The sequence below is a fragment of the Phoenix dactylifera genome, chromosome 8 (genome assembly GCF_009389715.1).
Source record: "Phoenix dactylifera cultivar Barhee BC4 chromosome 8, palm_55x_up_171113_PBpolish2nd_filt_p, whole genome shotgun sequence".
In the NCBI taxonomy this organism is placed as follows: domain Eukaryota; kingdom Viridiplantae; phylum Streptophyta; class Magnoliopsida; order Arecales; family Arecaceae; genus Phoenix; species Phoenix dactylifera.
In genome coordinates, this window is record NC_052399.1 from 15,611,055 (window position 1) to 15,633,182 (window position 22,128).

Genomic DNA, 22,128 nt, shown 5'->3' on the forward strand with positions numbered 1-22,128 from the left:
GTGTCACTAGAAAATGCCTAAAGTTATAAGTTTTTTCTAAAAGTATTTGGGTATATCAACCATATTTTTATTTAAAATAAAATAGAAAATATTTTTAAAAATATGAAAATAAAAATGACGTCAAACAGACAGATAGGTCAACATTAAAAAAAGCTAATCTACTTAACTTTATCCGGTAAGAAAAAGTGAAATAAAATTGACCTATTTACTTTATCTCATAAAATAAAAAAAAAGGAAACGAAGCAGTCTCTCTCCTCTATTTACTTTTTTATCTTTTATAATTTGTCTCCCTACCCTTCCGAAGGTCGACCAAACTGTGAATAGCAAGCGAAGAGACAGCGAGTAGTTCTAACATGAGAAGGGCAAAGCGTGACTAGAGCTGCCTTAGTTCGGTTGATAACTGCACTCCTGTTTCTGTCATGCACGATTATTTTGTATCGCCTCTGCGAATCAATAACAAATAAATGGGGTATATATTACGTCCCTAACAACGTTCGCCCCATTCATCGTAATTGTATTGATCCTAAAAGACAAAAACAGGTCTTGCAATCCCCTTCTCCCAATCTTTTCCCATCCCTCTTTCTTCCCGTTTCCTCTCTTCTCTCGCAGATGGAGGACCATCTCTTTCGGTAACTGCAGCAAACCCTAAGCGCCGATCCGAACCCACTACAATCTCGTAGCCTCCAATCCCTCTCTCTCGAGTTTATCTCTTTTTGGTGAATTTTATGGATTTTTTGTTTTGTTTTTAGGGTCTCTTCTTGTGAGAGAGAGGGGAAGGAATAGATGGAGAGGAATCGAGGCAACACGGGGAGAAGAGCGGAGCATTTCTTGGCCTGTGCGAAGCTGAACCCGTGCCGGCTTTCGGTCCCTAATCCTAGGGCACTACTACAGCCGGGTCACGGGGGACGCACAGAGGGATCCTGATGGTTCTGAACCCGGTGTGGGTGAATTAGAGTTTTCCTTTCAAGAGTTCTTGCATCTCAGGAATTTATAAGTAATTAATGATTTGACGAACCTGGTGTGGGTGAATTAGAGCTTTCCTTGACAAGAATTCTTGCATCTGAGGAACTTGATGATTTGACGAGGGACCTCGAAATAAGTTTCTTTGATACATATAACTTGAAGTCGGCGACCTATGATATGAGAACCCTGTAGCAAACCAAGAGTTCTTGTACCCAAAAACACATGCACACACGCAAAAGAGTCCCGAGTCCCTGTGGGGATGGTGTTTTTGTTCCTCTCCTTCCCTCATCCTTCTCGCGTCCCACTGATCTCTTCCTCCCAATCTCCCACCTCTCTCTCTCTCTCTCTCTTCCACCTTCGATCCACCCGTCATCTCACCGTCTTGGCTTCCTTCTCGGCCCGGAATTCCTCTGGTTTAATGGAAATCGATGCTCCAAAGACCCATCGATGGAGGCCTCTCGTGACTCTACTACACGCAGGGTAGATGCACCGAGGTACGATTGGAGCTCCGAATCTGTTCCAATTCCCCTCTCTTTCTGTTGTCCCCTTTCGTTCCTTTTGCTTTTTGATGTTTAAATAAAAGAAAGGTTGGATTTTTTGTTTGTTATTTTCCTGTTAAAGGTGCAATATTATCTCTTTTTGGTAAAAATTTCTGTTCGCAGATTGTCCGATCATTGGCGAGAAAATGATTCAAGAATCTTGATTTTCTTGATATACCATGGTTACGGTTGTGTAGATAACAATTTCCATGTCATCTTTTGTTAGACTGATGTCATAATTCTACCCATTATTGTGGAATTAAATTAACGAGATAGAGTATGATACGGATGAGTGTGATGAAACAAGATAACTCAGAGCCGTTATGGTTTTGTCATCTACGGAAGCTAGTTTCTTGGTTATTCAACGCGCAACATAGATTGCCAGAAGGAGACTCGAATTTGGTCCTTATAGACTTGGAGAAATCGAATGGTATGGTACTATAAGAGATGTTGTATTTATGGGTATCGAGGAATAAAGGTGTACTCAAAATAGTATAAAAAGAAGCTATCATAAATTCTAGAGAAGCAACAGTGATGAGTCTTGAGTTTTAGAACTTAATTTGAAAATTTCCCCCATTGTGGCATGTACTGTAGATGATACGTTTGAGGGTTCAAGTTTTATGGAACTCCGTCCATTTTAGCTATGTATCATTTACAACTCTGGGGTGTTACAGTGATGTAAATCTATTGATTTTGTTTAGTTAGACAAGTCATTGTGATTCGGTTATAGGTTTCTCAGGGTTTAAGTTGTTATGGGCTAAATTTGGAGGGTAAAGGCTGTGCCAAGATGTTGGAGAAGATTTTTAGAATTTCTGTTTTTATTTTATCGTCTTCTCCCTTCCTTCCAATGCAAGGTGGATTGGATGTCACAGACTTGATCAAAACTCTTCATCCATTATTTTTTTTTGGATTTGATCTTAAAATAAAACATTGACCACTTCAGGATTCATTTGCCAAGATCAGTTCTTATGACTTGTCATGCTATGCTTGCTGAACGTGCTGCTGATGTTACAAAGTTGTCATTGTGATACCAAGTGAAAAAATTATCAAAGAAAGGCCAAAAGCAAATAAAACTTTATTAACTAATGTAATGCTTTCAAATCTTTCATACTACAGGGTAGTGTTGGGCATCGGGCCGTGCCGGGCCGGCCCGTAACGGGTGCAAACTGCACGGCCCGCAACGGTTCCAAACGGGCCGTGCCTAACGGCTCCAAACGGGCCGTGCCTGGCACGGCCCGTTTGGAACCGTTGCGGGCCGTGCCTGGCACGGCCCGCAACGGTGAGGGGTGAGGAAAATAGCCGTTTCCAACGGCTATTTTGGGAAAAAGTCGGTTTTACCCCTCCCAACAGTCCAATAACGGCTGAATTGAGGGGTATTTTGGGAAAAAAATTTTTGGGCTTCTATAAATAGCCCTTTCCTCCCTCATTCTCACCACACCAAACCAACTATTCTCTCCTTCTCTAATACTATTATTTCTCTCTTCTAAAGTGCTCTTCTAGCAATTTAATTTTTAGTTTGCATTTAGCAAGTGTTCAAGTGCTACACAAGAGGAGGTTCCTGTTGAGAAGAGAAGGTCTCTCCTGTTGAGAGCACAAGAGGAAGCTCAGAATCTCGGCTCTGCGGCTCTGCCTCTGCCCTCCGACCCTCTACTCAATTCCTCCAATCCTCCTTGTGGTTAGTTTTTATTTTTTTAATTCATCAATTTAGATATGTCATCTTTTGAGGAAAGTCAGTTTGGCATTCCTCCTGTTTCTGAGGGAGAAGAAACTAATCCCCAACCCCATGTTCCTAGTTCCTCTAGAACTAGTGAACCGAGTGAAGATCAAACCTCTTCTGGTAAGAGGACTAGTGCTGTATGGACTGAATTTGATAGAGTTATGGTTGATAGAGTCTGGAAAGCTAAATGTAAAAAATGTGCCAAACTTTATAGTTGTAGTAGTAGTGGGGGAACAGGGCATTTAAAAAGACATCAAGAGAGTCATAGGATGCATGATTCTCATGCTCAAACTCAAAGTACCCTTAATATACAAGGGGGATTACTTGTAGGTAATTTTGCATATAATCATGAAAATCAAAGAAAAGCACTTGTAAAATGGATAGTTAAGGATGAATTACCTTTTAGTTTATGTGAATCTTTTAATTTTGAAGAATATGTTCAATTAAACCTACAACCTGCTTACAAAAGAACTAGTAGGCGTACATTTAGAAGAGTAGCTATGACTAACTTTTTAGCAATGAAACAAAGTTTAATTGAATCACTTTCTACTTTAAATGTAAAAATTTCATTAACTTCTGATATTTGGTCAGCATCTGTAGGTAGTAATTGTTTTATTGTCATTACTGCTCATTATATTGATAATGATTGGCAATTAAATAAACGTATTCTTGCTTTTTGTGCTTTTGATTTTCCACATTCTGGGCAACAAATTTCAAATATCATTTATCAAACTGCATGTTCATATAATATTAATGATAAAATTATGTCTATTACTTTTGATAATGCATCTAATAATAATTCTGCTGTTGCATTATTAAAAGACTCATTGCATCCCATGTTAGATGGAAATTTATTGCATATTAGATGTGCATGTCATATCTTAAATTTTTCTGTTCAAGCTGGCATGGGTATGATTCAAGATGTGATTGGTAAAATTAGAAATGCAGTTTCTTTTATTCATGCTTCAAGATCAAGACTTCAAGAATTTAAGGAACTATGTATAAATCATGGTAAACGTTTTAAAAAATTTAAACTTGATGTAATTACTCGTTGGAACTCAACATATAGCATGATACATGATGCATACCCATATAGAAACTTATTAAGTGCATATATTAATGATCGTGGATTAGGCTTTATATTGACTGAAACTGATTGGAATAAAGAAAAAATTTTGGAAGATTTTTTGCTTAGTTTTTATAATGCTACCAATGTTCTTTCTGGTATTTATTATCCAACTTCATGTTCATTTTTACAACAAGCATATATAATTAGTCAAAAATTTGCAGAACATAGATATGATGATGTTTTAATGCCTATTATTGACCTAATGGAATCTAAATGGAATGAGTATTGGGACAAGATATGTCCTATGCATAACTTAGCTGCTGTATTTGATCCTAGAGTTAAATTAAATGGCGTGCTAATTTTACTTGATGCATACTGTGAAAATATGATTAAAGATCCTGAACCTGCTAAAAATGAGGTAAAACAACTTCTTTATGATATTTATGCTATATATGATGAAAAAAATCGTGGATCTAGAACACAAATACAAACCTCTATTCCTTCTTCTAGTAGTTCTCGTTCGTCATCTATTTTTTCATTCATTGCACAGAGAAGACACACACATGCTTCAAGTTTATCTTCATCTTCTTCATCTTTAAGTAGTGAACTAGAATTTTATTTACGAAATGATCTTCAGTCTGCATATGATGAAAATCAAATAGAGAATCTAGATGTATTATCTTGGTGGAAGAGTGTTAGAAATCAATATCCTGTTATGTCTGCAATTGCACGCGATATTTTAGCTGTGCCGATGTCCACGGTAGCATCGGAATCTGCTTTTAGTGCAGGTCGGCGTGTTCTTGACGAAAAGAGAAGTAGGATGACGGGCGAAACGGTGGAGATGCTTCTCTGCTTCAAAGATTGGTTGGATGCTGAGGCAAGACTTCAAGATAAAGGTGGACATAATACAACATCCTCTGATGATGATGATACAAACACTACTGAAGACTGAAGAGTGAATACTGATTCACTGAATCACTGATGATTAGTAAGATTTCTTAATTTTTTATAATTGTACATTTTTATTGTATTCTGGAGATCAGACCAAGGTCCAAACCTCGGCCCTTTGGCCCCTTTCTTATTGTATTCTGGAGGTCAGACCAAGGTCCAAACCTCCCTTCATGTACCATTTTGATTTAAATTAATAAACTGGTAGGGGTCTATGCCAAACCCCCCACCATTAAGGTGGCTTTATATTCATAAATCCTTAGTTTTCAATATTTATTAATTTATTAAAAAAATTTATGAAGCATTAATTTTTATCGGGCCGGGCCCAGGCCCGGTCCGTGCCAGGCCCGCGGGCCAGCCCGGCCCAGGCCCTGATGGGCCGTGCCGGGCTGGCCCGCGGGCCGTGCCGTGCTTGGCCCGCGGGCCTAGAGCGGGCCGTGCCGGCCCAGGCCCGAAGCGGGCCGTGCCTGGGTCGGCCCGCGGGCCAGTAACCTGTGACCCGGCACGGCCCCTTTAAATGGGCCGTGCCAGGCACGGCCCGGCACTGTAGCTATCGGGCCGTGCCAGGCACGGCCCTCTTCGTGCCGGGCCGTGGGCGGCCCGGCCCAGTGCCCAACCATACTACAGGGTTGTCTAAAGACATGTCTAAGATTTCTTATGTTATTTTAGAGTGATACATTGTTCACTGAGTTAGTATCATCAGATTGGAATTGTGGGGAAAAACTTTGGAGGATGCAAGTCGAATCAAGAAGAAAAAATAGACCTGGACTTCAGTTAAAATGATTTTAGAGGGATAAATCTATAATTTTACATTCATATTTTATATCCAGTAGTGGCGATAACTTAGTGCATGCAGTGGAGTTCTTCTTGGCTTATGTAGTTCAAAATGTTCAGCAGTAGAAAGGACCTAAAATACCAGGATGCTAGTGGCTGAACCAGTTATTAGGAAGTGCCTAGCAGTAATGATAAAGCTGATTTCAGAGCTTTGTTTTAATGACTTTGTCTCTAGTCTCTACCAAGTTGGGCAGTAGGGAAGATATTGTACGTGTCATTGAGGTTCTTGCTGTTGGTAACCTAAGCAGACAATGACTCATAAAAACCCTCAGTAGCTTGGCATGACTTAACTTTATTTCTTAGAATGACCTTGTTCTGCATAATGCTGGTTTGCTTCTCTAGGAAGTGAGATGGTGTCACCACTTATTGAGAAGAAGAGAAGATTTCAACTAGCTTGTCAGAAAGGATGGCTACAGATGCCTAGACAGGTCTTGGTCTTCCAACTTCTGAAGGAAAGTCTTATTTATATAGCTTGAGTTCTATGACAAGCTGGTGTAAAGACTAATTGGTTTTGAATTGTAAAACATGTCATTCTGATAATTAGAAGAATACCATGTTATTGCAAAAGGTTTGCATCTATTGTTATTATTAGTAGAGCTGGCGTCAGCATTTACAAAGAATTATGGCATTTTATTGGCCAATGCATTGCTTGTTCAGGATATTGCAAGAATGAAGAGGTTCTTTGCTCTATTCTAGATGTCTGTGTTATCTTGAAATAAATTATATACACTAATGTGAAATTATGAACATAAGCAAAAAAAAAAATAATTCCCAAACCTATATTCAACTGACTTTCTGCGACATTATGGTTCAGTCCACTAGCCTTTATCCTTAGTTTGTATCCTAAACCATGAAATAGAAATAAAAGTAGTTGAATGTGGTACCTGTGATACAAAAAGTGTAATAAATACTGTCAAAATAACTGACCTTTCTTTCTTTGTGGATGGAAGAAACTACACACCTTGAGAAGTTCAATCACAATTATTCACCGGACCTTAAAGTGGATGCTACTCGCCTAAATGATTGAGGACTCAAAATCTAGATTACCTATTGTTTCTTGATCTGGAGGGACAAGTTGAGATTATTGAATTTCCTGTTGTGATGATTGATGCCAACTGCCAAGACTATCGAATTCATTGATTCATTCCATAGGTAAAATTTCTTCTGAAAATGCTATATGGGCGGGAGATTAATTAATTGTTGATTCTTGATACATTTTATCTTTGTATCTGCAAAAAAACTCTTTTGCTTCTTTTCATATATGTATATATATATAATATTGACTTCTCTGCTACAACTTTATCTAAGGTCAGGCACTAATTTTCATGCCAACAATATTCGGTGTGGCGTCTGTTAGGTTTATTATATAATACCTGAAGAGGTGTTCTATTCTCCTGTGATATTCCAATTCTTTTTACTGTTAGAATGCAGATGTTTGTGGCTGTAGAAGTGATTGAATATGAAAATGGAAATTCTATGTTTATTATGAATGGGGTTCTCATCAGAAATGGCTTGAACATGCTTAGTTTAGATTGCTTTGCAAAGCCTGGATTCTCAAGTTGGACCGTCGATTCTCCATCCCATTTGTGTAGTATTAATCATAGTTGCAGGGAGGTTTGTCACTCATGTTGACCGGAGAGGCTAAATCCAGAAATGATTGATTCATTCCACATATGCACTCCAAAGTGCCACTTAGTACCTTGGGAAACTTGAGAAGTTTTGGATGTGAAAACACCCAGAGGGGAGGGGAGGAGAGGAGGAGGAGGAGGAATTTTGGATGGGAATAAGCCTACAGAGAGAGGAAGAGAAGAGAATATTAGATAAAAAGAAATCTGTGGAAATAGAGAGATTAAATGATCTCTCTATTAATTTGGTGAGGGGTTAAATATTTCTTTATATGCTGAGGCCAAAATCACGACATTATCACATCCTTTTATTTTTTTCCTTCTTATAAGGTAGCCTAGTGCATAATCCTCCCACCACTGCATGGTTTGGAGAGGGTTAGATATATGCAGCCGTACTCTTGCATGTAGAGAGGTTGTTTCCATATTTTAAACCCGTGACATGCAGCTTTACCCTCACATGCAGAGAAGTTGTTTTCGTATTTTAAACCTGTGACATCTAGGTCACAATGGAATAACCCGACGGTTGCGCCAAGTCTCATCCTCTACTATTTTTCTCTTGTAAGAACGAAAGATAATAGGTATGAAAAATAAAAGAGTATTTATATTTTAAATATATAGGTATCATTAAATTACAACATGTTTGAGAAATTATTATAAGTACCTAATATAAATTCAAAGAAAATTAGATCCTTTTCATGAATTTTTTATATTTATATGTAGATACTTAATATTTTCATTTATTTTAGGATCACATATCATGTTTCCAAAATTAGAAATTTCCTTAGCCATTGTTTCCCATTTTGTGCTATTTAAATGTTTCCCACGCCAATTTCTATTCATGGCAACAATGGTATTAATCATTGAACTAAGATAGGGATGAATATTGAGTTGGAATTTGTAGGAGGTTTTTGGAGAGCGAGGATGTAATTCATAGTCAACCAAAAGAGAGCATATAAATTGTGATTTTGGTAACCATCCCTGTAGCAAACAAGTATTAATTGTTAACCCCTAACTAAGACCTTTTTCACCAGTCAAATTTTCCTTATTTTCTACAACATCATATTTAGTTGTTAGTGAAGGATACTTCTGGTACCATCAAAACAAATGGGTAACTTATGCTTTGTGATGAATGTTATTTGTTATCTAAATCTATTAGAAGGGGAAAATGGATAAATTTAACCAATATATTATAATGAGGTCATGTGCTCTATACATGCTTCTATATTAGTGTCCAATGTCCACAAATCTGTGAAACCTAGGAGAATTCCTCTAAATAAGTATGTTTCTGAAGTTGGATTTATGTAAGGAAGCTTTAAAGTATAGCAGGGTAGGTTCTAGTCAACCAAAAGAGAGCATATCAGTTGTGACCATCACCATAACAGAGAAGTTTTGATTATATAGGTTTAGCATCATGCATTCATTAGTACTATATGATTCTTGTGGACAAATAAGGTAGACTATTGTAATGTCAATATCAATGGCCAGGAAATGCTTTGGACTTTCAAGTGGAATTTTTTTAAAAAAAATCTAGAGAGGGATCTAAATAATTACATTTCTAGTAATTTTAAGTAGGGTGGATGAAGCGCTGATTTGTTTTTGAGGTATTGCAGGATTGCCACAAGTTGGTATGTATTAATTCTTTGATAATAATAAGATCAGGAACGTTGTTTATATTCACTCAAGATTAGTATAGGAAGATTCAAGTTTGGATAATAGCTTTAATGGAGGTAAAGATTTGGAGGAGGGTAATTTAATGGAACACATATTGAGATGGTATGATCATGTGGAAAAGAGAATGGAGGAGGCCTTGGTGCATAAAGGGGCTTGGATTTGTGCGGAAAGTAGAAAAAGAAGTGGAGAAGATGTAATAAGATATCTTCTAAATAATATTTACATGCTTTTCTTGATAGAAGAGACTTCTGTAGAAATAAGATGCAATGTGACTTGAGAGAAAAATAGTACTAGAAGGTTGAAAATGAGAAGAACCATTCAATTAGCTAATGTCTCTTTCCTTTTTATTTTACGGTACAACAAGAAACATGCCTTTTTTCTTATCTTCTTCCTTCCCTCTTCTTGGCCAATCTCCTCTTTGCTCCTTCCCTTTTTTTTACCTTAGCTGGAGCAGCATTTGCATGGCAACTCCTGCCTTATCTTCTTCCTATGTTGTGCATCTTTCTTGCATGGACATGGACACAAAAATTGAATTTGAATAAGGATTTTAGTGTGTGATTCAGCACGTGGTAGAGAGCGAGATGGGGAATGTAGGAAAATATAAGGTTTTGTAAATTAAACTGTTTGATTAGATCATATAATAACATGTCTAAAAGTAATATCTGTTGGACAATCCATCTTATGGATAATTGGAAAATTACTTCTTTTGTTATTAATTGCTAAGCTATTAGTAACTAACTGATTCTTAGCATGGTGATGTCACACTTGGTTTCAAAGGTTTCAATAATTATGACTTTTTAATGTGCACATTGAATGACACGATGCTAATAAATTGAAGAGAAGAAGAGAAGGAAGAAGCTCACCTTTGGCTTTGATTTTTCTCACTCTTTATTTCTCTATTTCTTTTCCTCCTTCCATATTTTATCTTTGGCGTGTACTTCTTTCTGCAGATTGCATCTGTGAAGATCTGGTTTAAGCTTAGATTTAATCATCATTTGATTGATTATGCAGCCAAACATTCATGAAGAGCTCTTATTTTCGTTTTTACTTTAGTGAACTCCCCAGCCTTGTAACACTTTCTGTTTCATTGTAACATTGAAATCTATGCACAATTTTAGAATCTTGTGGAGCATGTGGACTCGAGGTCATTAAGAATTCATATTCATCCCCTCCAGCCCCCCGCCGCAACAACCAAAAAAAAAACATTAGCTTGCATTTGTTCTGTTGCAGGACAACTAGTCCTTAGATCCATCAGAAAAATTCTATCTCCTCATTTCTTCAGAAAATGGCCAAAGGCATGAGATGTTGTAACACTAGGTCAGGTCAGTAGGATCTACCCATCTCCATCCATAATGTAGCTGGTTGAGTTCAGCTAAAGTTGGGCATATTGTAATTGGCGAAAAAGAATAATTAGAGCCCACCCTAGGAAGTAAGGTTACTTCTAATTGTATGTTGTGTCTGTATCGGGTATGTGTTGGATACTGATGCCCCTCAAATTCTTCTAGGATATCTGACAGATACTTATTTTAAGCATCCTATTTTTAGATTTTGAAAAAGACTTCAAATACTTGTGAGATGTGCCCAAGATACTTCCCTAAGACCCTAGGGAGGGGTAGGGTTTTATTTTCCTTCATTTTTGATGAATCTTGACCTTTTAATGGTTAGTTTTGTGGTTTGTGATATTGATGCTTAATGGTCTATTGGTTTGAATGATGACTAAATTATGGAGTTTGCGTATGTTAATGCTATTGTACAAAGTATGACTGTTATTTTATTTACTATTCTTTGTAGATTTTTTTTGCATATGTTTAAAACATGGGTATTTGTTCATTCTTGTATTCTATCCATATCATTATCACACTCTTGTATATTGGCATATCTGTATCTTGTATCTATATATGTGCTTATAGACGCACCCAAACAAATAGGATGTATGCATTGTTTATGCTTTTATGCTTTAGTGGGCTTGCTTCACATTTATTTAATCTTCTCGCTACCATAGCTATCATAACCATCATGCCTTATATCAGCTAATTTAAGGTCAACTTTATTCGTGAATTATTACATCAAGATGAATTTTGTTTTGGGTTATCTTATACAACTCTTTGCATGGGTTTGTAAGGCCAAATTTTGATGCGCGAGCAGGAAATTATGGAACATATTGAAGGAAAATATGGAAAATTTGGAGTTGACCAGTATGTCTAATCATTGTTGTAATTATTATAATATGTGGTTTGGGTCTATCATGGACCAACTACTGATTGTTTCCCTTTGTATTCATGTTTTTGTGAATAATTGACATCGCATTCATTCACATGTAACTTATTAATGCGGATCTCCAAAGTAAATGTGCATTTAATATATCATAAATCAAACATTTTATCGCATAGATTGAATGCTTTTTGAGATTTAACATTTTGCATATCATGACTAGGAGACTGTTATTATATTTTAGTTGTTTGCTATGTATATTTAAAATTATGTACTTTGGATGAGCCCAAAATTTTACTATCAAACCAGATGATCTATGTTTAGGATTAGTAGGTCAAACAACTAAACATTTTGGAGGAGTGCTACATTCAGCTATTACCACCCTTTAGATACCATTCACCATAAAAAATACTTGAGTTACATAAAATATGACTTAACATGTTGTGACTCTTATTGATTCACATTTTGTGGCATATCATGAACGTGCGCTCTTCATTGTCAACCATAGAGCCACTCCTCCATGATATTAACCATGGTAAAACTTTTAAATTTGTTTTATGTTCCTCATTAATTTATTAAATCCAATTTTTGGAAAAAAATTTTTTGGCTGGACTATGGGTTACACATCCTTGTTATATGTGACATACTTATGTGTTAAAAAGCATTAAGATAATTGATATGGTTGGACAGACTTACTGTTGATCATCATCATGTTTTCAGATCTGAAATCTCATCACTAGATTCTTGTTAGTTCTGTTACATGGAATTTACATGCTGTTAGCTGGACTTATAACCATGGATACAAGACTTTCTTATTTCACATGTTCTAGATTCCACGGAGGTGCAAGGTATTCGTTTTACAAGTTGGGAAATGCTTATTTTCCATTTTCCATAGGGGAACTATGTCCTTGACACTTTATTATTTTACATAACAAAATTTTCCATTCTAATTTAGTCAATCTAATGTGCTATTGGCCTAGTGTGTGTTCTAGTCATAACATTATTGAAAACAATTCACACCCAGTTTGGGGGTACCATGAGACATTCCTTTATAGCTTCTCATGATATTTATTTGGAGATCTGTGGCACTCTTCTCATGGAAAACCTTTTGTATCACTTGTATGATAGCACTGATAGGAAAATCTTCTCTAACAATCACATTAACATAGATATTGGAGCAGATCAATACTCGTAGAGTTGATCTGAAAGCAAGATGAAGATGAGGAGTGACCACTTTAATCTTTAGGTATTGTACACAATGCTAGTTGTATGAGTGTTATGCCCAACCTCAGTTGTAGCTCTGAATAGATTTCAAATGTCTGTAATGGTCTAATTCTCCCCTTCCAGAACACAAATCATCCAGTTGGATATCCTGTAAGAGACATTCCTTATCTGGTTCAAAGGTCAATATGTGAAGGGTACCTGATACCTTATATGACAAGGTGCAAGTAGAAACATTCTTGAAATATTTCCAAAATATAAATTAGTTATGCATTATTCATATACCAATATACCCAAGTCCTTTCCATTATTCATATTCTTGATCATCAATTGCAGCAATATTAAAAATTGTTGCATTCCCTAGTTAGCACTTGAGTCTGCCTTGTCACTCCAATACGCTTGTGCCTAATTCTGGTGTGTCATGCCTCTTAACTAGCATGTTGTATCATAAGCAATCATCTATTGCTTCATTTGTACCAATCAAGATAAAATGCCTCTTGTGAGCTCTAATAAGGAGACTTCATTTGATAATGAGCTTATGGATGCGCATTTTTCGTGTTTGTCCTGCATACATTAAATAATGGCTTTACCATCCTTGTAAAATTCTTTCTAAAATCTAATGGATAGTTTCATTAAATTTATTGTTATCAGCAAATATATACACCAAATAATTGGTGAAAGAGTATCATCAGCAACATGTTAGCCATACGTCCACTTATGTGTGTGGATACCCACACAGACACCCAATTTTCAAGCTTGTCCAAAACTGGCAAGCCAATATTCTGTCTTTGACATTCTAATGAATTCATCAAATTCTAAGACAGAAAACAGCTGAAGTAAATATTCCTTCTGTTATAGCCCCCTGTTAGATAAATTCGCTTCTAGGCATGACATTCATAAGTGCGGCAATTTCAAAGAGCTAATGCAAGTCCAAATCCATCTTTCTTCAAAGTCTCTGCATTTCAAAATCAATAAGTTCTAATTAACTCCGTCATATGTTTTTTTTAAAATTCTATCATTAGTTCTACTGTGTTTTTGCTCCAACTAAGAGTTTGTTGGGCATAGGCCATGCAGTCAGGTAGACCGTATAAAAGCAGTCCAGTAGTTCTGTAATTGGCGATCTCCACACACTGACCAGGACCTTAGTGATAATCTAAATTTGTAATTAGCAATCTTATTGGTTATAAGATATCTGATACTGGCAGCCTGTTCTATCTGACTGTAATGGAACTTGTTGATCCTTGTATTGCCTTTATAACAATCATTAAAAATCTCAAAGAGATCAAACTTAAAGAGATACCAGAAAATCTGATAGAAGACATAGGAAACATGTCCAGCTAGATTGTTTATTTGCTTGTTGTTCAGATACTACCATCTTTATGTCCTCCATTTACAAAGGCTAGATAATTTAACCAAGCAAATTATACTGTTCTCTTAGCTTAATTTCTATATAGAATCTCTTCTCTCTTCTTTTGCAGAGAAGTTGTTATGGAAGGCAGTAATATGTTCTCTAGTTTTCTCTGCCTCAATCGTCTCTTAGTCTCTTGATAGTTCAATTGGCGACTACAAGAAAATTTTTATGAAAATCCACTAAGATGGAAAACATGCTCACCTCCTATACATATCTCTAGAACAATGGAGGAACCAATGAAATTGATCTGCAAAGAAAACAGGATAGGGGTATTCATTCTCATGAGATTCCTTGTTGGCAATTTTATGTTCATTTGATTGCCCCTCTTTTTTTTTCCTAAATTAAGAATCGTTTACCTTTGTCTATAAGTTGCCAATATTATGTTCATCAAAGATGGCAATTTATGATCCGACCTGAGATAAGTGGGTGAGGGTTTGGAGGCCATACCTGAGATAAGTGGCATAAACAGGTTTAGGTCATATAATGTGTTGCTCAGACTTAACCTATTTATTAAATGGGTTGGGTTCAGGATTGGAGGCCATACCTTTCTAACCTGTTTTGACCCGTTTAATAATTGGCTCAGGTTGAGTTGGCTACAACCTAACCCACTAAAGACCCATTTAAACTATTTAAGATCTGTTTATCCTTTTTCTCATGGACCTGACCTAATCCGGCCTATTTATTGAATGGGTTATGCAGGTCAGGGTGGCTTACCTGTTTAATAAACAGGATGGGTTTCGTTTTGGATCTCCGACCTGTTTGATAAATGGTTTGGTTCAGTTTGACAGGTTTTCACTAACACTTATGTCTTAACTTGACCTGACCGACCTGCCACCCCTAGTGTTCAATAATTCAGGATTCATATAGGTCTGAATTGCCTCTTACTAGGCAGAAACCACCAGACATCCCCCATATTTATTCCAGAGCTATTCTGACCATATCAAAAGTTCAGCCATCATGCAGTCAGTCCTAGTGGTAGTTGCATTAAAAAATGCTTTTTTGTTTCTCATTTTTGGCTTTATATATACTAAATAATACAGAGGAAGTATCTTTTGGAAGATAATTCTGAAACCAATAAAATATGTTCAGTCATTACTTATTTGTTGTGCAGACTATGGCATGACAGCAATCCCATTTAAAGATGTGCTCAAAGAGTTTGAGGTATGGTTGAGTAATCATCACTTATGGAAAAAAGAACAAGGAGGATCACTTAATCATGCGGCATTTGTAACCTGGTTAGTTAGTGCTAGAAACTGTAGTATCTGCCTACCACACATCTTGACTTATCATTTATCTTTCTCTACCTCATAATTTTGCTGTGTTATAAGTTCATCTCCTGTAATATTATCTGTTAGTTCGCTCTTAGTCCGTTCGTCTATTTGTTACATCTGTGGTGTCCAAGTATATTTTGCATGATGTAGTATACGAAAATGTCTAGGTTTTATGAATTGTCTGAGACACAATTTTGTTTGTTCATGTGACATGCATCTGAAGCAAAGGGGTCATTTTGGTCATTTCAGATGCCTTAAATGTGTCACGTGTTGATTTTTTTAGAGCACATGGTAAATGACAAATTTGTACTGTTTTAGTAGCATACAACATTGTTCAAACAACTAATTTATATGTTTTCATAGGGTCAGTGCAAACTCTTAATACTGTTCTGGGATTTGGTTTCAAACATCAGATTTGCTTGGTCTAGAGTTCTCTAAATTTGTTTGCCTATATTATAAGTGCATCCACCATTTATATTGGTCGTTGTAACTTGCATGTTGTTCTTGCTGATTATCTTTCTTTAATGATCTAGAATTTTCAATTTGTATACATAGAAAAAAAAAGATTTTCTTGTGCGTTACATGTGGAAAAAAATAGGTTGAGATCCAAGTCTTCGGATGTGGATATAAACAACAGAAAGCAAGAGGTTTATTCAAGTTTTTTTTTTTTTTGAAAATTTGAGATTATTTTAAGAACTTTCTTGTAGGTGAAGAATTTTATTATTAGGCCAGTGAAAAATAAAAACCATGCACTCTAGTCTTATTCTTTTTAAAATTAAATGCTATGTATAGTAAAGATCTTGAAAATGCAGTCTTAATTTAATCTTTTAATGGTTGTGCACATATGCCTTGTATTTTTTGTAGGCTACATTACTAGATTTGACTTGTCAAAGAATAACTTAACTCCGTCGCCACAGTGATTGGTCCTGCCAAATCAATGTTTTCTAAGATCAGTCACATACCCAGAACCAACACTAATAAGGGATTTATGTTAAAAGGCTTCAACAGTGACGGTGTTAAGTGTGGGTCTGAAAAAGGCTTTTGATTGCATTGGTAGAGAACGTGTAACTAACGAATGTGATTTTACAAGAGATGAGTAAAGGCCTTCTTAAATTAGCCTGCTAGTTGATTAATCCATTCCAACATAGGGGAGAGGGCCATAATACATGGTGACAGTTTCTTCCCTTTCCTTGTTAATATTGTTGCGGAACATTTTTTCTTTTCTTATGGAACTTGTCGTGGCCAGAGGGGATATTGAACTTTATAGAAGGAGAATGTCTAGCCTTTCCATTCTTAGGTTACATAAGACTATGAGACTCGACATGTTTTAGCCATTTGAAATGTGGAATATGCTTGAGCATATGTGCTTCTAACTATACCAAGTGTAACAATATCAGGATCACCCACACTCCATCTGAAATCAATGCAGCTACAGATTGGTCAACAAGGTTGCTTAAAATTTTTGGACGACAGAAGTGGGGATCAGACATTTCTGAGGGTTTTTAATGCAGATCATAGGGTGGAGATGGTATTTTCTGTTTAAATTAGGAGTTCCATGTATTTCACAATTTGGCTGATTTCCTTACAAGCAGTTAATATTTATAATCAGCTGGCATCTAGCTGAATCTTAGGATGCCTAGTTGGTAGGTACTATTGTTCCATGGGGCGGTTGTAGCAAAAACATCAAAACATAAAATATAAAGCAAAAGAGGTTGGCGCTATAAGGTTACCAGATGCTTTTATTTCTGTATTGCAGAATTGAAAATCATAGCTTGGAAGGTTGGGATGAGCCTTAAGCCTTAATTGACTCGTGACTCATCTTGGAACTTGGACTAGTTGTACTTGATATTTAATCATAGTAGAACATATAAAGAACTAATTAAAAGACAACTGGGATAAAGAACTGGAACATAAGACAAGAAATAGGTGATTATATAGTTGACTGATGCATAATACATACAATTTCTTTCTCAGGGTTTTAGCCAGACTCACCCTTTCTAGACTGTTTGGCAATATTTTTTCTCACGCTCTCTCTTTCTTAGAGCTTATCCTCCGAAATAAATGGTACGCTTGGTGCTTCAGTGTCCATACTTGTTTAACTCGTCTGTTTGTACCATTGGAGGGGGATATTTGTGCTGTTTCCTCAGCTAAATTCTGAAAACTCTGGAAAAAACTTCCACTATCAAAAGTTATAATTTGTTAGTAATAGAAATAATGCTACACTGTAAAAGCATGTCTCATTCTTCAGTGGTGCGCATGCATGCCCACACAAATCAATAAGCATGATGCATCAGAGTTTTTTGTTCACATTAAACAAACAGGATACAGTTCTTCCTATCAGCTCTATTTCTTCCTTCTGTGTATAAACTTATCTACCATGTGAGATGTTAAATACTCAGGAAATATTGTACATGATGTCTAGCAATTGCTGACTGCCAAGTCTTAGCACCTTATAAGTATCATGTTCCTCCAATTCATTGTCAGACCACTTATGAATCTGAACTTGAATAAAAAAGAACAATAGATGATTATTTATTTATTTATTTTATTTTTTTTGGGGGGGGGAGGGGGGGGTTGGTATGGAATAACTAAGAGCATTATCTATTAGATTGTCCCATGGCCTTCCCTTTTTTTTAACTGTCTGATTCCACATTGCATGTGCCATCTTTCATTTTCACAACTATGTAGAATATTATTTTTTATGTGCAACTTTATATACACTGATCAGTTTCTTTTGATGACAGTGGGGATTGGGATTTGAAGATAAAGATCCCTGATCAGTGCATGGTTTTGAGGATAAAGATACCCCCATGCTTCATGAAGTGAATTAATGTAAAGGACATTTACCTCAATTTTTACAAATGAAAGGTGTACTTTTTGGTAGTCCTTTATATGGACGTGGCACTTTTGTTCTTTTCTCAAGGGACAGTGCAAGCATCAAAATTCAAATATTTTGTGGTTTTGGAAATGGTTCTTGAGGCATTGGGTATTCCTTCAGTTAATTCTATATGTGTGACCCGTATTGATGTCTTTGTTCCATCTTCGTTTGTGTCAGGCAACAGGAATGGTGACAATGATGAAGCAGCTTGAGATTTGGGAAGTCACCATCTTGGTATTGATGATACTAAGGATATAGCAAGATTGGTTCAACATTTGCTCGCTGATGGTGTTGTCTTTCAGATTACTGCAAGGAGGAGCACTTCAAATCCTCATATTGGTAAAATTTCTTTTCACGTTGAATCAGATGATAATCAAGTCTTTTCAAGTTGAATCAGATGATGATTAAGTATGCATTGGAGAGTTTTGAACTATAGGGTGGGATGATGGAAGTACAAAAGGTTTCGAAAATGGACTTTGAAGTAAAACAAGTTTGGAAGATCTGATTGAAAATCAGCAGTTTTAGGCCCTCTCTATTGAACTGCTGTCAATCTCATGTGATCAAATCATCACCAATAAGATGAGGAACCTGACCCAGCTGCAGTTGCAGCCCCTACTTGCACGTTCACCACTGAGCACGTAGGAATTTGATGCTGGTAAGGGAAGAGAGCGATCTAGGAAAGGACATCAGTCTTATAAATGCCTTGGTGGCTTTGATACACATGATACTGCCTCAATATTGTACAGCAAAAATGAAAGGCTGAGACTCTTTTTACAACTCATCTTAAAGCAGTTTTTAGAGAAAAACAATGAAATGCCAACAGTATTTTCCTACACGGAACATCTGAACTACCATATGAATCTGTCTCAGATTAGCAATTTCCTTTGGAAGCTTGGGCTTCCAGCATTGGAAGTTCTATAAAATCAGGAGGCCGTCCAAGTGAGCTCAAGCAGTTCACTTTGACTGCCGACTCCTTGTAGAGAGCTCACTGCTTTGCCGCCTCCACAATCCGAAAGAAATCTCACCATCATTGGGCATGGCACCATATTGAATGATCTCTTCTACCACTTTCTGGACTTCCAAAAGTTCTAGCCTTCCTGAGGGATACTTGAATTCTGTCTCCCGTGTGGTGGGCCTGTAGGATGATGAAGCTTTAGTTGGGAGAGACGGTGAGGAGGGTGCCATTGCTTTGTGCCTGTAGGATGGCAAAGCTTTGGCTGGTAGAAAAGTTAATGAGGAAGTTGCTGCCGCATGCCTAGTAGACGTTGGAGCTTTTGCTGGGTGAGAAGGTGCCGAGGATCCCATTGCCGTGTTGCTATAAGATGATGGAGCTTTGGTTGGGAGACAAGGTAGAGAAGGTAAGCAGGGTGCCGCTGCTGTGGGTCTCTGAGATGAAGAACATACAGTTGGGAAAGAAGGTGAGGGTGCTGCTGAAGGGCTTGGGGAAAGCGATCTCTGCTTGGCCAGGTTCTTCTTTGCTGTCCTGTGCCAGTTCTTCAGGCCATCAATGATGCGGTCTGTGAAGATTGTTTCTTTCATCGAAGAGCCCATCTGACCAGAAGAGATGCAACCAGTGAACAAGAAGAGCCATGCAGGAAAGCTTGCGGTTCTGCTTATGTATTAGTATCTCTACCTGGGTGACTAATGCATATAGTGGAAGAGTAACATAGGCGCAGAAGAACTGAACTATAATGCCGAAGCCGATACTTAAGACGACATCCTCCACGTTGTTATGGAAACAGGACCAGAGTCCAAAATTGTACTGGATTGCAAGCAAGTTAGAATGGTTTTGATACAGTCACATCCTTAATGATGAGTATTGTACTGCATTGCGGACTCACCCATGTCCATGTGAAGAATGCAAGCTGCAAGGAGTTCTGCAATCGGCCAACAATCCAAGTCAGTAGGGTAACTACAATGGTGGAAAAGAGCAGTAGCCTATCTGAGTGCTTTAAACCAAAAAATAACAAATTGGCAAGTTCAAAAGTTTTTTGTGCTAAATATCTCTATCAAACTTGATGTAACTTCTTGTTCTCTTTAATATCATCAGGCTATGTATTGGTTGTAACAGGGAAGTAACTTTTGATCTCTAAATATTTTCTTATAATAATCCACCTGAATCAGGATGAATTGAATGAGATGCAATAGCAATTGGGGTTGGCCAAACCAGAATAAGTTATCATCAGGCTTCACACATACTCTCCCTGGAACAACCGCAATCTGTTCACTGCTCTTTAAGCACATTTTGGTTATGATGACCTCTAGCTTCGTTCCTACAACCAAAAGAGCCTGCAGCAAGAGTGAAATCGTTTTCCTTTCTTAAAACCCTATATTCATAGGCACGGTATAACGAGTTATGTGAGCTCACCACCAAGGGAATAAAAGGAAGCCAATAGTGGTTATAGAATCCTGTAACCAAATTAAAACAAAAGAAAGAAAGTGTCATTCGAGGCAATAAGGTTATATAATTTGATTTGAGAGTAATCCTAAATCCCTCAATTATTATGAAAGATGATATCGTAATTATTCTTATCTACATTGCGTTAATAACAAATGTACTTATTTCTGCTGCTATTTGGGGAACATATTTGCAATTTGGCATTACCATGTGCATGGAAGAAAATGAAGAAGATAACGCATAGCCATATCCAAAAGCTGCAAGGATTAGAGCAGTGCGAGATAATAATTAGAATCCATGAGCTAGTTGAAGCAATGAGGATTCTTGAACATGATGAGAGGATAGAACCTTATCCTGACAGTAACCACAAAGTCATGATCAAGTGATCTCCGAAGAAACTTGCGGAAATCAAACTTGCTGTGGTCCTGAGGAAAGTGAACCTGCAGGAAATATTAGCCTAGCACGTCAGTATAGGGATGTAATTATTTTCGTTGCTAAAATCACTATTGGATACTTAATTACAGCCATCTGCTAAGGTCTTACTGCAACGAAACCATGCCGAAGAGCAAAATAATCAGCTTTGGATACCGAACCAGTGAATTGCCGAACAAAGCAAACCTGCATCCATGATAACAGCAAGATTAATTATGAATATGGAGACATGGCCAAGACAGCCACTATGAGCTTACAGTTCTAGGTGTTTAGTTAGACTAACTAGCCAGAGAAGCAATCTGTATTTACTCCAGAACTTCAGATGCCTTCTTCCAAAGGATGTCTGTCGGGTGAGCTTAAACCTACGAGGATCTGCATGTATTGTGTTTAAGTCATCTTAGCAAAGGAACAAGGACATTTGAAGAATAAAGCAATCATGTAATGGAAACAACAAATTAAAATGGATATGTGCTGCATTCGATATTTACTGAAGCCTATTTAATTTTAATTCTTCACAGATAATCAACTGAAAAACTCATAAAATTAAAGTGCACTTTTGCTTCAGATCACTGTATTAATGCACAAAAAAGACATGGGCTTTGGAGGTTGTGAAACAGCTCCTAGCTTCAGTAACTTTTGAGGTTGTGTCTCTTTTCTGATGTGATTTTCAGGTTACATTTTAGGAAATTAAATACTGGACCTCTCTCATGGAGTCTGAATTGGCTGCCACATATACTTACCATTTGATAACTGGAATTCCAGAGTTTTAGTCTCTTCTTCCCAAGAGTTCCACTTCTTCATCTGAAAGATTCAGGAGATAACCAAGCAACTTAGTAACCTATATATATAATATAGCAATATTTTTCCCCCCTTTTTTGGTTGGAGTGCCACCCATTATTTCATATGGAAGAAGGATCCGTATGAAACATATTGTTGGTAC

At 37.0% G+C, this 22,128-nt stretch overlaps 2 protein-coding genes across 7 annotated transcripts; one reads left to right on the forward strand and one right to left on the reverse strand.

The window, feature by feature from the left end:
* The first annotated feature begins 419 nt into the window (after positions 1 to 419).
* On the forward strand, positions 420 to 20,461 carry LOC113462437. Of its 6 annotated transcripts, XR_005512853.1 has the most exons (5): positions 449 to 676; positions 750 to 1,457; positions 11,489 to 11,561; positions 15,321 to 15,444; positions 18,225 to 20,461. XR_005512853.1 is itself a non-coding variant. In XM_026802741.2 (4 exons), exons 1-4 carry the CDS (start codon positions 1,186 to 1,188, stop codon positions 18,304 to 18,306), a joined length of 528 nt encoding a protein of 175 aa, XP_026658542.2. In that variant the 5' UTR covers positions 420 to 1,185; the 3' UTR covers positions 18,307 to 20,461. The 6 variants fall into 6 exon arrangements, 1 of the variants encoding a protein (XP_026658542.2); XM_026802741.2 differs by having other exon boundaries at positions 420 to 1,457; positions 11,512 to 11,561; XR_005512850.1 differs by having other exon boundaries at positions 422 to 1,457.
* Positions 19,051 to 22,038, reverse strand: LOC103702569 (MLO-like protein 2). The gene is made up of 7 exons (XM_039129035.1): positions 21,929 to 22,038; positions 21,472 to 21,560; positions 21,300 to 21,374; positions 21,105 to 21,196; positions 20,964 to 21,013; positions 20,727 to 20,767; positions 19,051 to 20,647 (listed from the first exon to the last, which is right to left on the reverse strand). Exons 1-7 carry the CDS (start codon positions 21,987 to 21,989, stop codon positions 20,405 to 20,407), a joined length of 651 nt encoding a protein of 216 aa, XP_038984963.1. The 5' UTR covers positions 21,990 to 22,038; the 3' UTR covers positions 19,051 to 20,404.
* Between the last annotated feature and the right edge of the window lie 90 nt (positions 22,039 to 22,128).